This window comes from Pseudophryne corroboree, chromosome 2 (genome assembly GCF_028390025.1).
Source record: "Pseudophryne corroboree isolate aPseCor3 chromosome 2, aPseCor3.hap2, whole genome shotgun sequence".
Classification (NCBI taxonomy): domain Eukaryota; kingdom Metazoa; phylum Chordata; class Amphibia; order Anura; family Myobatrachidae; genus Pseudophryne; species Pseudophryne corroboree.
Window position 1 is genome coordinate 976,647,895 of NC_086445.1, and position 14,096 is coordinate 976,661,990.

General features: G+C 48.6%; 1 protein-coding gene across 1 annotated transcript; it reads left to right on the top strand.

Annotated features, from left to right (window-relative positions):
• The first annotated feature begins 1,137 nt into the window (after positions 1-1,137).
• RDH14 (retinol dehydrogenase 14) lies at positions 1,138-3,280 on the top strand. The gene is made up of 2 exons (XM_063956377.1): positions 1,138-1,541; positions 2,528-3,280. Exons 1-2 carry the CDS (start codon positions 1,182-1,184, stop codon positions 3,143-3,145), a joined length of 978 nt encoding a protein of 325 aa, XP_063812447.1. The 5' UTR covers positions 1,138-1,181; the 3' UTR covers positions 3,146-3,280.
• Positions 3,281-14,096: the final 10,816 nt, after the last annotated feature.

Genomic DNA, 14,096 nt, shown 5'->3' on the forward strand with positions numbered 1-14,096 from the left:
TGCCAGCATGCCCGGACATAATGGGCCCACTGGCACCAGTAGTCCACCTGTAAAGAATAGTAATATTGTTCTTTACAGGTGACCTACAGGTCCCAGCAAGCCTGCCCCAGCATGCTGGCACTTGGAGAACCACAAGTGCCAGCATGCCCGGACATAATGGGCCCGCTGGCACCTGTAAAGAAAATATTAAAATAAAAACACCACACTATCTTTAAAAAATTAGTTTATTTGTCTGGGTCTTCATCTGGGGGCCTTTAAGCTCTTTTGTATGGCCGCCGCCTCCCCAGGGCTTCCGGCGTCTTCCCAGGGGGGGGCGCCGCCTCCTCAGGGCTTCCAGCGTCTTCCTCCGGCGTCTTCAACTGGGAGGCGGCAGCCTTTACGCTCTTTTGCATGGCCGCCGCCTTCCCCAGGGCTTCCAGCGTCTTCACCTGGTGGGCGGTGGCTATTAAGCTCTTTTACATAGCCGCCGCCCATCCAGGACTTCCGGCTTCTTCTATCTTCAGGAGCTCTTCACTGCTACTCCTCCGCCGTCGGACTGACGCGCCGCTGCCTCGCGCTGAGTTATATAAGTCAGACAGAGGGGGCGGGGCAATGACGCAGCAAGCCGTGATTGGCTCGCGGCGGCCTTCTTGAATTTAAAAAATTACGCGGAGCAATTTTTGAAATTGGTACCGCTCCGCTGCCAAACTCTGCTAATACTCTCACCTCTGCCGCGTCCCGCCACCACCCACCCCTTCCACCGCGCCCACACAGTGATTGACAGCGGTTCCAGTGACGTGCAATCAGGGGAGGCACTGCCTCCCCTTACTGCACGTCCCTGGTGTCAAGGGCATTACTGTGGGGACTTAGGATGGTGCAAGGGGCATAATATGGTGTTGTTCCGTATGTGCATACGAATTTAAAAAAAAAAACATTTATTGTTATTTAAATATATATATATATATATATATATATATATAAAGCTGAAGATACACAGTAGGAAAGAGAGCAATGGCACCCATGTGTAGTAGTATGCATACTAATACAATGTAATGGATGAGTAGATCTGACGCCCAATGACCAGGTACAGAATACATTCCTGTAGTTACACCCTGAGCACCGTCTGCTGTGCTGTATAACAATTTGCTTCTGGGAACAATACTATTGATTGCCTGGCTGTCAGGGTCCTGCCCACATCCAATATGGCTGCCGGCGGCTCCTCAGCGCTGATGGTGGCGGCGGCGGCCGTGGCCCTAGGCGGCGGGCTGATCCTAGTGGCTCGCCGACTGATGAGCAGCAACGTCCGGGCCGCGGCCTCTGCCCTGATGCGGGGCAAGACGGTGATCATCACCGGGGCCAACTGCGGGATCGGCCGGGCCACGGCCGCCGAGCTGCTCAGGCAGCAGGCTCGCGTCATCCTGGCGTGCAGGGACCGGGACCGGGCGGAGGAGGCGGCCCGAGAGCTGAGGCTAGAGGCCGGGGACAGCGGGGAGATCAGTGTCAGGGAGCTGGACCTGAGCTCCCTGCATTCAGTCCGGCGCTTCTGCCAGGAGGTGGTGAAGGTAGGGAGCCGGGTTACTACTGGAAAGTAGGGATAGCTCAGCGCACCCAGAGACGTCCTGGGAAATGGGGACAGCTCAGCGCACCCTGGGACTGCCAGGGAAATGGGGACAGCTCAGCGCACCCTGGGACTGCCAGGGAAATGGGGACAGCTCAGCGCACCCTGGGACTGCCAGGGAAATAGGGACAGCTCAGCGCACCCTGGGGCTGCCAGGGAAATGGGGACAGCATAGTACATCCTAGCACTCACAGGAAAACAGGCATATTGCGCTTCATTATACAACCTGTTCCCTTTTTGAACTTGTCTTATTCACTTTCCATTGCCTGAAGAAGCAGCTACTGTAGTTGCGGTGAAATGAGCGACCTGACTAAATTTGGCATGCATGCCAAATCCTAAGCTGGCGATAGCGACGCACGGGGACATGGAGCGATGTGTGCTTAATTTCTAAGCAATCTAGTCAGATTGCTTAGAAATGAAGTAAAATGCTCCGTGTGTAAGCTCCTTAAACATTTATAACTTTTTTTCTAAGTCCACGGTTGTGGGGTGATTTAGGAACACCGCATTCTTCTTAGGCTGCCGTTCTGGGTGCCCTGTGGCACTGCACATAAATTATTTGTGGCATTTAGTGTACAGTTAACACTTCTTTTGACAAATGGAAAAATACACACAAATGCTTTTCTGAATGTTCCACACATCAGAAATAGAATAGGCTGCATTGCTGCTTGGTCCAAATGTCACAGATGCATCAGTGATTGCCGGTGCTTCCTCCTACGGTCACTGGAAGAGCGCCGGTAAACATTTAACGAGTGGAGCACTAGGGACAGAGAGGCAGACGACAGTGGTTCTTCTTCACTGCATATTGGTCCAAATTACACAACAAAAAGTCTTCTCCAGATCGTTTAGCTATATTATAATTACTCAGAAAATTCTAGAAGGAAACGGTTGTTTTTTTTGTTTTTTTTTCATCTCCGACAATTTCTCTTCCAGGAAGAAACTCGCCTTGATGTGCTCATCAACAACGCCGGGGTTTTTCAGTGCCCCTACATGAAGACGGAAGACGGGTTCGAAATGCAGTTTGGCGTGAACCACCTAGGTCACTTCCTCCTCACTCACCTCCTCATTGGCCTCCTGAAAAGCTCCGCCCCCAGCAGGATCGTGGTCGTTTCCTCTAAACTCTATAAATACGGTGAAATCAATTTTGATGATTTAAACAGTGAGAAGAGCTACAGTCGAAGCTTTGGTTACAGCCGCAGCAAATTGGCGAACGTCTTGTTCACTAGAGAGCTGGCGAGGCGCCTGGAAGGCACCGGGGTGACGGTCAATGTCCTTCATCCTGGAATAGTCCGAACCAATTTAGGAAGGCATATTAATATCCCTGTCTTGATCAAACCGCTGTTTAATGTTGTGTCCTGGGCTTTCTTTAAAACCCCTGAGGAAGGCGCTCGGACCTCTGTCTACTTGGCATCCTCTCCAGAAGTGGAGGGGGTATCTGGAAAATATTTTGGTGACTGCAAAGAGGAAGACCTCTTGCCGAAAGCTATGGACGACTTGGTTGCTAGGAAACTCTGGGATATAAGTGAAGTCATGGTTGGCCTTATTAAATAAGTGTAGGACTGATCAGATGTGGTTACCAATTGTTCTTCCAGTGTAAAGTACTGTAAAAAAAATATAGACCTATATAGAGACAATATGGTTTTAAAACAAAATAAAGAATATTCTTAGCATTAAATATTAAGCAAATCTGAGCATGCATTTGATAAAGGTATTTACCTTTTGCTGTATAGTAAAATACATTCAATTAATTTATTGATTAATGGCAGTAATGTAATGTGTTTTCCTTTTCCATTTGCTGTTAAAAAAATGTAATATACATGTTTTGTTTCTCCAAAAGGTGTGCAGTGTTTTTCAGGCATTGTCAGAAAAGTGTGCCATGAATATTGTGTATTTATATTATTAATCATACATAGGGGTGTATTCAATTGATGTCGGATCCTTACCGACGGAAAGGATCCGACATTTCAGTATTCAATTAGCGGCCAAATCTGACAGGTTTTGTCCGTTCCCGACAATGCCAGTCCGACTTTTTTTAAAGTTGGATTGACATTGTCGGAAACGGGACTAAAACCTGTGGGATTTGGCCGCGAATCCAACGAAACGCGTGGATCTGCGGCTAATCCGCCGATAGACGTGTCTTCTGACAAGTTGGATTTTATGACTTGTCGGATAAATGGCAGTTTGATTGAATCGAATCTGGATTCAACCTTAAATTATCGGAAACTGCCGTTTATCCGACAAGTCGGGAAATCCGACTTGAATTGAATAGACCCCATAACTGAGAATAGAGTAATTCAACCCAAAAGTGATAATGTAGTTTTGGATATAATAAGGTGAGATACATTAGAAAAGGAAGTGTCACTTGCCTGCCCTGACCTCTGCAGTGATAATGGTCCATATCATAAAATAAATCCGGCTTAGGTAGGCTTTCATCATATTGCAGGTGGGGTTGTCGAAGCCCCTCCTTGAGCTTCTAATTCATTTTAATATTTGGAGGGAATTTGTATTTTTATTTATCGCTAGTAACCAATTTCTTTGTGAATGATTCCTTGAAAATTAGTCTTTCGCCTCCACTTTCAAAGGCATTAAAAAGTCTCTCCAGTTATTGAACAAAAAGTATACTTGTACTACAGGTCTAAAAAAAGTATTACTGTATTTATTTTTCTCTTACGTCCTAGAGGATGCTGGGGACTCCGTAAGGACCATGGGGTATAGACGGGCTCCGCAGGAGACATGGGCACCTAAAAGAACTTTTCCTATGGGTGTGCACTGGCTCCTCCCTCTATGCTCCTCCTCCAGACCTCAGTTAGATTCTGTGCCCAGAGGAGAAGGGTACACCGCAGAGAGCTCTCCTGAGTTTTCTGTGGAAAAATAATTTTGTTAGGTTTTTTATTTTCAGGGATTCCTGCTGGCAACAGGCTCCCTGCATCATGGGACTGAGGGGAGAGAAGTAGACCTACTTAACTGATAGGCTCTACTTCTTAGGCTACTGGACACCATTAGCTCCAGAGGGAGTCGGAACACAGGTCTCACCCTGGGGTTCGTCCCGCTGCCGCGCCGCCGTCCTCCTCACAGATGCCGGAAGATAGAAGCCGGGTGAGTATGAGAAACAAGCAGACATCTCAGGCGGCAGAAGACTTCAGATCTTCATGAGGTAAGGCTGCGCGCCATTGCTCCCATACACAACACACAGACAGCACTGATGGGTGCAGGGCACAGGGGGGGCGCCCTGGGCAGCAATAAACCTTGTTTTTGGGCAATAAAGTGCTATTAGGCTGCGGAGGCAGCAAATAGATGATCCCCCGCCATTTTTGTGAAATATGGGGGGGCGGAGCTGGATCCCTCAGCACTAACCAGCGCCATTTTCCCCACAGAGCTGCATGAGAAACGCTGACTCCCCGGACTCTCCCCTGCTGAACGCTTCAGAGGTTGGAAAAAAGAAAGGGGGGGCACATTGGCGCGCAGTGAGTGGGAAATTGTGTGTGTATATGTGTATGTATATATATATATATATATATATATATATATATATATATATATATAATAAGATTTTACTTACCGATAAATCTATTTCTCGGAGTCCGTAGTGGATGCTGGGGTTCCTGAAAGGACCATGGGGAATAGCGGCTCCGCAGGAGACAGGGCACAAAAAGTAAAGCTTTTCCAGATCAGGTGGTGTGCACTGGCTCCTCCCCCTATGACCCTCCTCCAGACTCCAGTTAGGTACTGTGCCCGGACGAGCGTACACAATAAGGGAGGATTTTGAATCCCGGGTAAGACTCATACCAGCCACACCAATCACACCGTACAACCTGTGATCTAAACCCAGTTAACAGTATGATAACAGCGGAGCCTCTGAAAGATGGCTTCCTTCAACAATAACCCGAATTAGTTAACAATAACTATGTACAATTTATGCAGATAATCCGCACTTGGGATGGGCGCCCAGCATCCACTACGGACTCCGAGAAATAGATTTATCGGTAAGTAAAATCTTATTTTCTCTATCGTCCTAGTGGATGCTGGGGTTCCTGAAAGGACCATGGGGATTATACCAAAGCTCCCAAACGGGCGGGAGAGTGCGGATGACTCTGCAGCACCGAATGAGAGAACTCCAGGTCCTCCTTAGCCAGAGTATCAAATTTGTAAAATTTTACAAACGTGTTCTCCCCTGACCACGTAGCTGCTCGGCAAAGTTGTAATGCCGAGACCCCTCGGGCAGCCGCCCAAGATGAGCCCACCTTCCTTGTGGAGTGGGCCTTTACAGATTTAGGCTGTGGCAGGCCTGCCACAGAATGTGCAAGTTGGATTGTGCTACAGATCCAACGAGCAATCGTCTGCTTAGACGCAGGAGCACCCATCTTGTTGGGTGCATACAATATAAACAACGAGTCAGATTTTCTGACTCCAGCTGTCCTTGCAATATATATTTTTAATGCTCTGACAACGTCCAGTAACTTGGAGTCCTCCAAGTCACTTGTAGCCGCAGGCACTACAATAGGCTGGTTCAGATGAAATGCTGACACCACCTTAGGGAGAAAATGCGGACGAGTCCGCAGTTCTGCCCTGTCCGAATGGAAAATCAGATATGGGCTTTTGTAAGATAAAGCTGCCAATTCTGATACTCTCCTGGCAGAAGCCAGGGCTAGAAGCATGGTCACTTTCCAAGTGAGATATTTCAAATCCACCTTATTTAGTGGTTCAAACCAATGAGATTTTAGAAAGTCCAAAACCACATTGAGATCCCACGGTGCCACTGGAGGCACCACAGGAGGCTGTATATGCAGCACTCCCTTAACAAAGGTCTGGACTTCAGGGACTGAAGCCAATTCTTTTTGAAAGAAAATCGACAGGGCCGAAATTTGAACCTTAATAGATCCCAATTTGAGACCCATAGACAATCCTGATTGCAGGAAATGTAGGAATCGACCCAGTTGAAATTCCTCCGTCGGAGCACTCCGATCTTCGCACCACGCAACATATTTTCGCCAAATTCGGTGATAGTGTTGCACGGTTACTTCCTTCCTTGCTTTAATCAAAGTAGGAATGACTTCTTCCGGCATGCCTTTTTCCTTTAGGATCCGGCGTTCAACCGCCATGCCGTCAAACGCAGCCGCGGTAAGTCTTGAAACAGACAGGGACCCTGCTGAAGCAAGTCCCTCCTTAGAGGTAGAGGCCACGGATCTTCCGTGATCATCTCTTGAAGTTCCGGGTACCAAGTCCTTCTTGGCCAATCCGGAACCACTAGTATCGTTCTTACGCCTCTTTGCCGTATAATTCTCAATACTTTTGGTATGAGAGGCAGAGGAGGAAACACATACACCGACCGGTACACCCAAGGCGTTACCAGCGCGTCCACAGCTATTGCCTGCGGATCTCTTGACCTGGCGCAATACCTGTCCAGTTTTTTGTTGAGGCGAGACGCCATCATGTCCACCATTGGTCTTTCCCAACGGGTTACCAGCATGTGGAAGACTTCTGGATGAAGTCCCCACTCTCCCGGGTGAAGATCGTGTCTGCTGAGGAAGTCTGCTTCCCAGTTGTCCACTCCCGGGATGAACACTGCTGACAGTGCTATCACATGATTCTCTGCCCAGCGAAGAATCCTTGCAGCTTCTGCCATTGCACTCCTGCTTCTTGTGCCGCCCTGTCTGTTCACATGGGCGACTGCCGTGATGTTGTCCGACTGGATCAACACCGGTTTTCCCTGAAGCAGAGGTTCTGCCTGGCTTAGAGCATTGTATATTGCTCTTAGTTCCAGAATGTTTATGTGAAGAGACGTTTCCAGACTCGTCCATACTCCCTGGAAGTTTCTTCCTTGTGTGACTGCTCCCCAGCCTCTCAGGCTGGCGTCCGTGGTCACCAGGATCCAATCCTGTATGCCGAATCTGCGGCCCTCCAATAGATGAGGACTCTGCAACCACCACAGAAGAGACACCCTTGTCCTTGGAGACAGGGTTATCCGTAGGTGCATCTGAAGATGCGACCCTGACCATTTGTCCAACAGATCCCTTTGGAAAATTCTTGCGTGGAATCTGCCGAATGGAATTGCTTCGTAAGAAGCCACCATTTTTCCCAGGACTCTTGTGCATTGATGTACAGACACCTTTCCTGGTTTTAGGAGGTTCCTGACAAGCTCGGATAACTCCTTGGCTTTTTCCTCCGGGAGAAAAACCTTTTTCTGAACCGTGTCCAGAATCATCCCTAGGAACAGCAGACGAGTTGTCGGCATTAACTGGGATTTTGGAATATTCAGAATCCACCCGTGCTGTTTTAGCACTTCTTGAGACAGTGCTAATCCCATCTCTAGCTGTTCTCTGGACCTTGCCCTTATTAGGAGATCGTCCAAGTATGGGATAATTAATATGCCTTTTCTTCGAAGAAGAATCATCATCTCGGCCATTACCTTTGTAAAGATCCGAGGTGCCGTGGACAATCCGAACGGCAGCGTCTGAAACTGATAGTGACAGTTTTGTACAACGAACCTGAGGTACCCCTGGTGTGAGGGGTAAATTGGAACGTGGAGATACGCATCCTTGATGTCCAAGGATACCATAAAGTCCCCCTCTTCCAGGTTCGCTATCACTGCTCTGAGTGACTCCATCTTGAACTTGAACTTCTTTATGTACAGGTTCAAGGACTTCAGATTTAGAATAGGCCTTACCGAGCCATCCGGCTTCGGTACCACAAAAAGAGTGGAATAATACCCCTTCCCTTGTTGTAGAAGAGGTACCTTGACTATCACCTGCTGAGAGTACAGCTTGTGAATGGCTTCCAAAACCGTCTCCCTTTCGGAGGGGGACGTTGGTAAAGCAGACTTCAGGAAACGGCGAGGTGGATCTGTCTCTAATTCCAACCTGTACCCTTGAGATATTATCTGCAGGATCCAGGGATCTACCTGCGAGTGAGCCCACTGCGCGCTGTAATTTTTGAGACGACCGCCCACCGTCCCCGAGTCCGCTTGAGAAGCCCCAGCGTCATGCTGAGGCTTTTGTAGAAGCCGGGGAGGGCTTCTGTTCCTGGGAAGGAGCTGCGTGTTGCTGTCTCTTCCCTCGACCTCTGCCTCGTGGCAGATATGAATAGCCCTTTGCTCTCTTATTTTTAAAGGAACGAAAGGGCTGCGGTTGAAAAGTCGGTGCCTTTTTCTGTTGGGGAGTGACTTGAGGTAGAAAGGTGGATTTCCCGGCTGTAGCCGTGGCCACCAAATCTGATAGACCGACTCCAAATAACTCCTCCCCTTTATACGGCAAAACTTCCATATGCCGTTTTGAATCCGCATCGCCTGTCCACTGTCGCGTCCATAAAGCTCTTCTGGCCGAAATGGACATAGCACTTACCCGTGATGCCAGTGTGCAGATATCCCTCTGTGCATCACGCATATAAAGAAATGCATCCTTTATTTGTTCTAACGACAGTAAAATATTGTCCCTGTCCAGGGTATCAATATTTTCAATCAGGGACTCTGACCAAACTACCCCAGCACTGCCCATCCAGGCAGTCGCTACAGCTGGTCGTAGTATAACACCTGCATGTGTGTATATACTTTTTTGGATATTTTCCATCCTCCTATCTGATGGATCTTTAAGTGCGGCCGTCTCAGGAGAGGGTAACGCCACTTGTTTAGATAAGCGTGTTAGCGCCTTGTCCACCCTAGGAGGTGTTTCCCAGCGCTCCCTAACCTCTGGCGGGAAAGGGTATAATGCCAATAATTTCTTTGAAATTATCAGCTTTTTATCAGGGGCAACCCACGCTTCATTACACACGTCATTTAATTCTTCTGATTCAGGAAAAACTATAGGTAGTTTTTTCACACCCCACATAATACCCTGTTTAGTGGTACCTGTAGTATCAGCTAAATGTAACGCCTCCTTCATTGCCAAAATCATATAACGTGTGGCCCTACTGGAAAATACGGTTGATTCGTCACCGTCACCACTGGAGTCAGTGCCTGCGTCTGGGTCTGTGTCGACCGACTGAGGCAAAGGGCGTTTCACAGCCCCTGACGGTGTTTGAGTCGCCTGGACAGGCACTAATTGATTGTCCGGCCGCCTCATGTCGTCAAACGACTGCTTTAGCGTGTTGACACTATCCCGTAGTTCCATAAATAAAGGCATCCATTCTGGTGTCGACTCCCTAGGGGGTGACATCCTCATATTTGGCAATTGCTCCGCCTCCACACCAATATCGTCCTCATACATGTCGACACACACGTACCGACACACAGCAGACACACAGGGAATGCTCCTAACGAAGACAGGACCCACTAGCCCTTTGGGGAGACAGAGGGAGAGTTTGCCAGCACACACCAAAAGCGCTATATATATATCAGGGATAGCCTTATAATAAGTGCTCCCTTATAGCTGCTTTGTTATATCAAAATATCGCCATAAATTTGCCCCCCCCTCTCTGTTTTACCCTGTTTCTGTAGTGCAGTGCAGGGGAGAGACTTGGGAGCCGTCCTGACCAGCGGAGCTGTGAGAGGAAATGGCGCCGTGTGCTGAGGAGATAGGCCCCGCCCCTTTTCTGGCGGGCTCGTCTCCCGCTATTTAGAGAAATCAGGCAGGGGTTAAATATCTCCATATAGCCTCTAGGGGCTATATGTGAGGTATTTTTAGCCTTTATATAGGTTACATTTGCCTCCCAGGGCGCCCCCCCCCCCAGCGCCCTGCACCCTCAGTGACCGCGTGTGAAGTGTGCTGAGAGGAAAATGGCGCACAGCTGCAGTGCTGTGCGCTACCTTTAGAAGACTGCAGGAGTCTTCAGCCGCCGATTCTGGACCTCTTCTGACTTCAGCATCTGCAAGGGGGCCGGCGGCGCGGCTCCGGTGACCATCCAGGCTGTACCTGTGATCGTCCCTCTGGAGCTTGATGTCCAGTAGCCAAGAAGCCAATCCATCCTGCACGCAGGTGAGTTGACTCCTTCTCCCCTCAGTCCCTCGCTGCAGTGATCCTGTTGCCAGCAGGAATCACTGTAAAATAAAAAACCTAGCTAAACTTTTTCTAAGCAGCTCTTTAGGAGAGCCACCTAGATTGCACCCTTCTCGGCCGGGCACAAAAATCTAACTGGAGTCTGGAGGAGGGTCATAGGGGGAGGAGCCAGTGCACACCACCTGATCTGGAAAAGCTTTACTTTTTGTGCCCTGTCTCCTGCGGAGCCGCTATTCCCCATGGTCCTTTCAGGAACCCCAGCATCCACTAGGACGATAGAGAAATATATATATAAAACTCATGTCAGTCTGGCACTCCCTTCAACGAAAAACATCACCTGCACCGGTGCCCTCATAGAAATAAAGATACAGTCCCGGAGATGCGGCACTCTGGTTCACTTAACAAGCAACTATAAATACAAACGTATTAATACCATTCTAAACAATGTTCAATTTTCTGTTTGTCCATATGTCCCTTATGAGATTAGGGATGAACATTGTTTAGAATGGTATTAATACGTTTGTATTTATAGTGCGCTTTATGTCTCTAGGCTTGTTTTGGTTGCTATGGTGACGACACTGGGACTAATTAGACGCAGGTCTATGACGTCCATTTTCAGCGCGGCAAAGGGGCGGGTGTGCAGTCCCGCTCCCGACGCCGGCATTCACGTGGTGATGGGCTTGCATAAAGGTATGTTTGTTTTTTCTCTATTTGTATCCTGATGACAATATAAATAAATATTGAAACGTTGACACATACTGGGAGTCCACACCCGCCTGTTGCTTGTTAAGTGAACCAGAGTGCCGCATCTCTGGGACTGTATGTATACATATATATATATATATATATATATATATATATATATAATGTAAAAGCGCTATCTGGTTTTTCCAGTGTCATTAGGGCGCTGGGCGTGTGCTGGCAACTCTCTCTCTGTCTCTCCTAAGGGCCTGGTTGGGGTTTTGTCCCCTTATAGGTATATTCCTGTGTGTGTGGAGGGTCGGTAGGTGCGTGTCGACATGTCTGAAGCGGAAGGCTTCTCCAAGGAGGAGGTAGAGCAGATGAGTGGTGTGTCCCCGTCGGTAGTGCCGACTCAGGAATGGATGGACATGTGGCATATGTTGAATGCAAGTGTGACATCTTTACATAAGAGGCTAGATAAGGCTGAATTCGGGGAGGCGTCAGGGGGTCAATCCTCGGATTGGACAGACTCACAGGGCCCGTCGGGGTCTCAAAAGCGTCCCTTGGCAAAAATTGTGGACACAACTACTGACACGGACTCTGATTCCAGTGTCGACTATGATGAAGCTAAATTGCACCCTAAGGTGACAAAGAGCATTCAGTGTATGATTATAGCAATAAGAGATGTGTTGCATATTGCTGATGAACCCTCTGTTCCTGACACGAGGGTACACATGTTTAAGGGAAAGAAACAGATAATAAACTTTCTCCCATCTCATGAACTTAATGAGTTTATTGAAAAAGCTTGGGAGACTCCGGATAAGAGACCGCAGATTCCCAAAAGAATTAATATGGCATACCCCTTCCCTACACAGGACAGGGTACGTTGGGAATCCTCTCCCACTGTGGACAAGGCTTTAACGCGCCTGTCAAAGAAAGTGGCGCTACCGTCTCCAGACACAGCGGCCCTCAAGGATCCTGCGGATCGCAGGCAAGAGACTACTTTGAAGTCTATTTATTCACATACTGGAGCTTTGCTAAGACCGACAATTGCGTCGGCATGGGTATGTAGCGCAATTTCAGCCTGGACAGATAACCTGTCGGCTGACCTTGATACCATGGATAGAGATACTGTTTTGTTAATTCTAGCCCATATCAAAGACGCAGTCTTGTATATGAAAGACGCTCAAAGGGACATTGGATTACTGGCTTCCAGAGCCAATGCCATGGCTATTTCAGCGAGAAGATCCTTATGGACCCGCCAGTGGACGGGTGATGCGGATTCGAAAAAGCATATGGAGGTTCTACCCTATAGGGGAGACGTGTTGTTTGGGGATGGGCTGGCGGACCTGGTTTCCACAGCTACCGCAGGTAAATCTAACTTTTTACCTTTTATTCCCCAACAGCAGAAGAAAACTCCAACATATCAGATGCAGTCCTTTCGGTCACAAAAGTCCAGAAGAGGTCGGGGATCCTCCTTTCTTGCCAGAGGTAAGGGTAGAGGGAAAAGAACACCTGCTTCGGCTGGTGCCCAGGAACAGAAGTCCTCCCCGGCTTCTACAAAACCCACTGCATGACGCTGGGGCTCCCCTGCGGGAGTCCGCACTGGTGGGGGCTCGTCTTCGACTCTTCAGCCAGGTCTGGGTCAGCTCAGACCTGAATCCTTTGGCGTTGGAAATAGTTTCCCAAGGCTACAAACTGGAATTCGAAGAGGTGCCCCCACGCCGATTTTTCAAGTCTGCCTTACCAGCTTCTACCCCAGACAGGGATGTAGTGTTAGCTGCAATTGAAACGCTGTGTCAACAGCAAGTAATTATCAGGGTTCCCTTGAACCAACAGGGAAGAGGGTACTATTCAACCCTCTTTCTGGTCCCGAAACTGGATGGTTCGGTCAGACCTATTTTGAATCTAAAATCCCTAAACCTGTACATGAAAAGATTCAAATTCAAGATGGAATCGCTCAGGGCGATAATAGCCAGCATGGAGGAGGGGGAGTTTATGGTGTCACTGGACATAAAGGATGCTTACCTTCATGTCCCCATATATCCTTCCCATCAGGAGTACCTGAGATTCGCTGTACAGGATTGTCATTACCAATTTCAGATGTTGCCGTTTGGGCTTTCCACGGCCCCAAGGATTTTCACCAAGATAATGGCGGAAATGATGGTGGTCCTGCGCAAGCATAGAGTCACAATTATCCCATACTTGGACGATCTCCTGATAAAGGCGTGATCAAGAGAGCAATTGCTGAGCAACGTGACACTCTCTTTGAGAGTGCTCCAGCAACACGGTTGGATTCTAAATCTACCGAAGTCACAGTTGATTCCGACAACTCGACTAACGTTCCTAGGTATGATACTGGATACGGAACAAAAGAAGGCTTTTCTCCCGTTGGAAAAAGCCCAGGACATCCAGAACATGGTCAGAGACCTGCTAAAGCCAAAAAGAGTGTCAGTTCATCAATGCACTCGTGTTCTGGGGAAAATGGTGGCAGCCTACGAGGCCATCCCCTTCGGCAGGTTCCATGAAAGGACGTTTCAATGGGACCTTCTGGACAAATGGTCCGGGTCCCATCTACATCGGAAAATAACACTGTGCCCCGGGACCAGGGTGTCTCTTCTATGGTGGCCGCAAAGTGCTCACCTTCTGGAGGGTCGCAGGTTCGGAATTCAGGACTGGATCCTGGTAACCACGGACGCGAGCCTCCGAGGATGGGGAGCAGTCACCCAAGGAAGACATTTTCAGGGACTGTGGTCAGACCAGGAGTCCTGTCTACACATCAACGTGTTGGAGCTAAGAGCCATATACAACGGCCTTCGACAAGCGGAGAGTCTTCTTCGCAGCCTACCGGTTCTGATTCAATCAGACAATGTCACAGCAGTGGCTCATGTGAA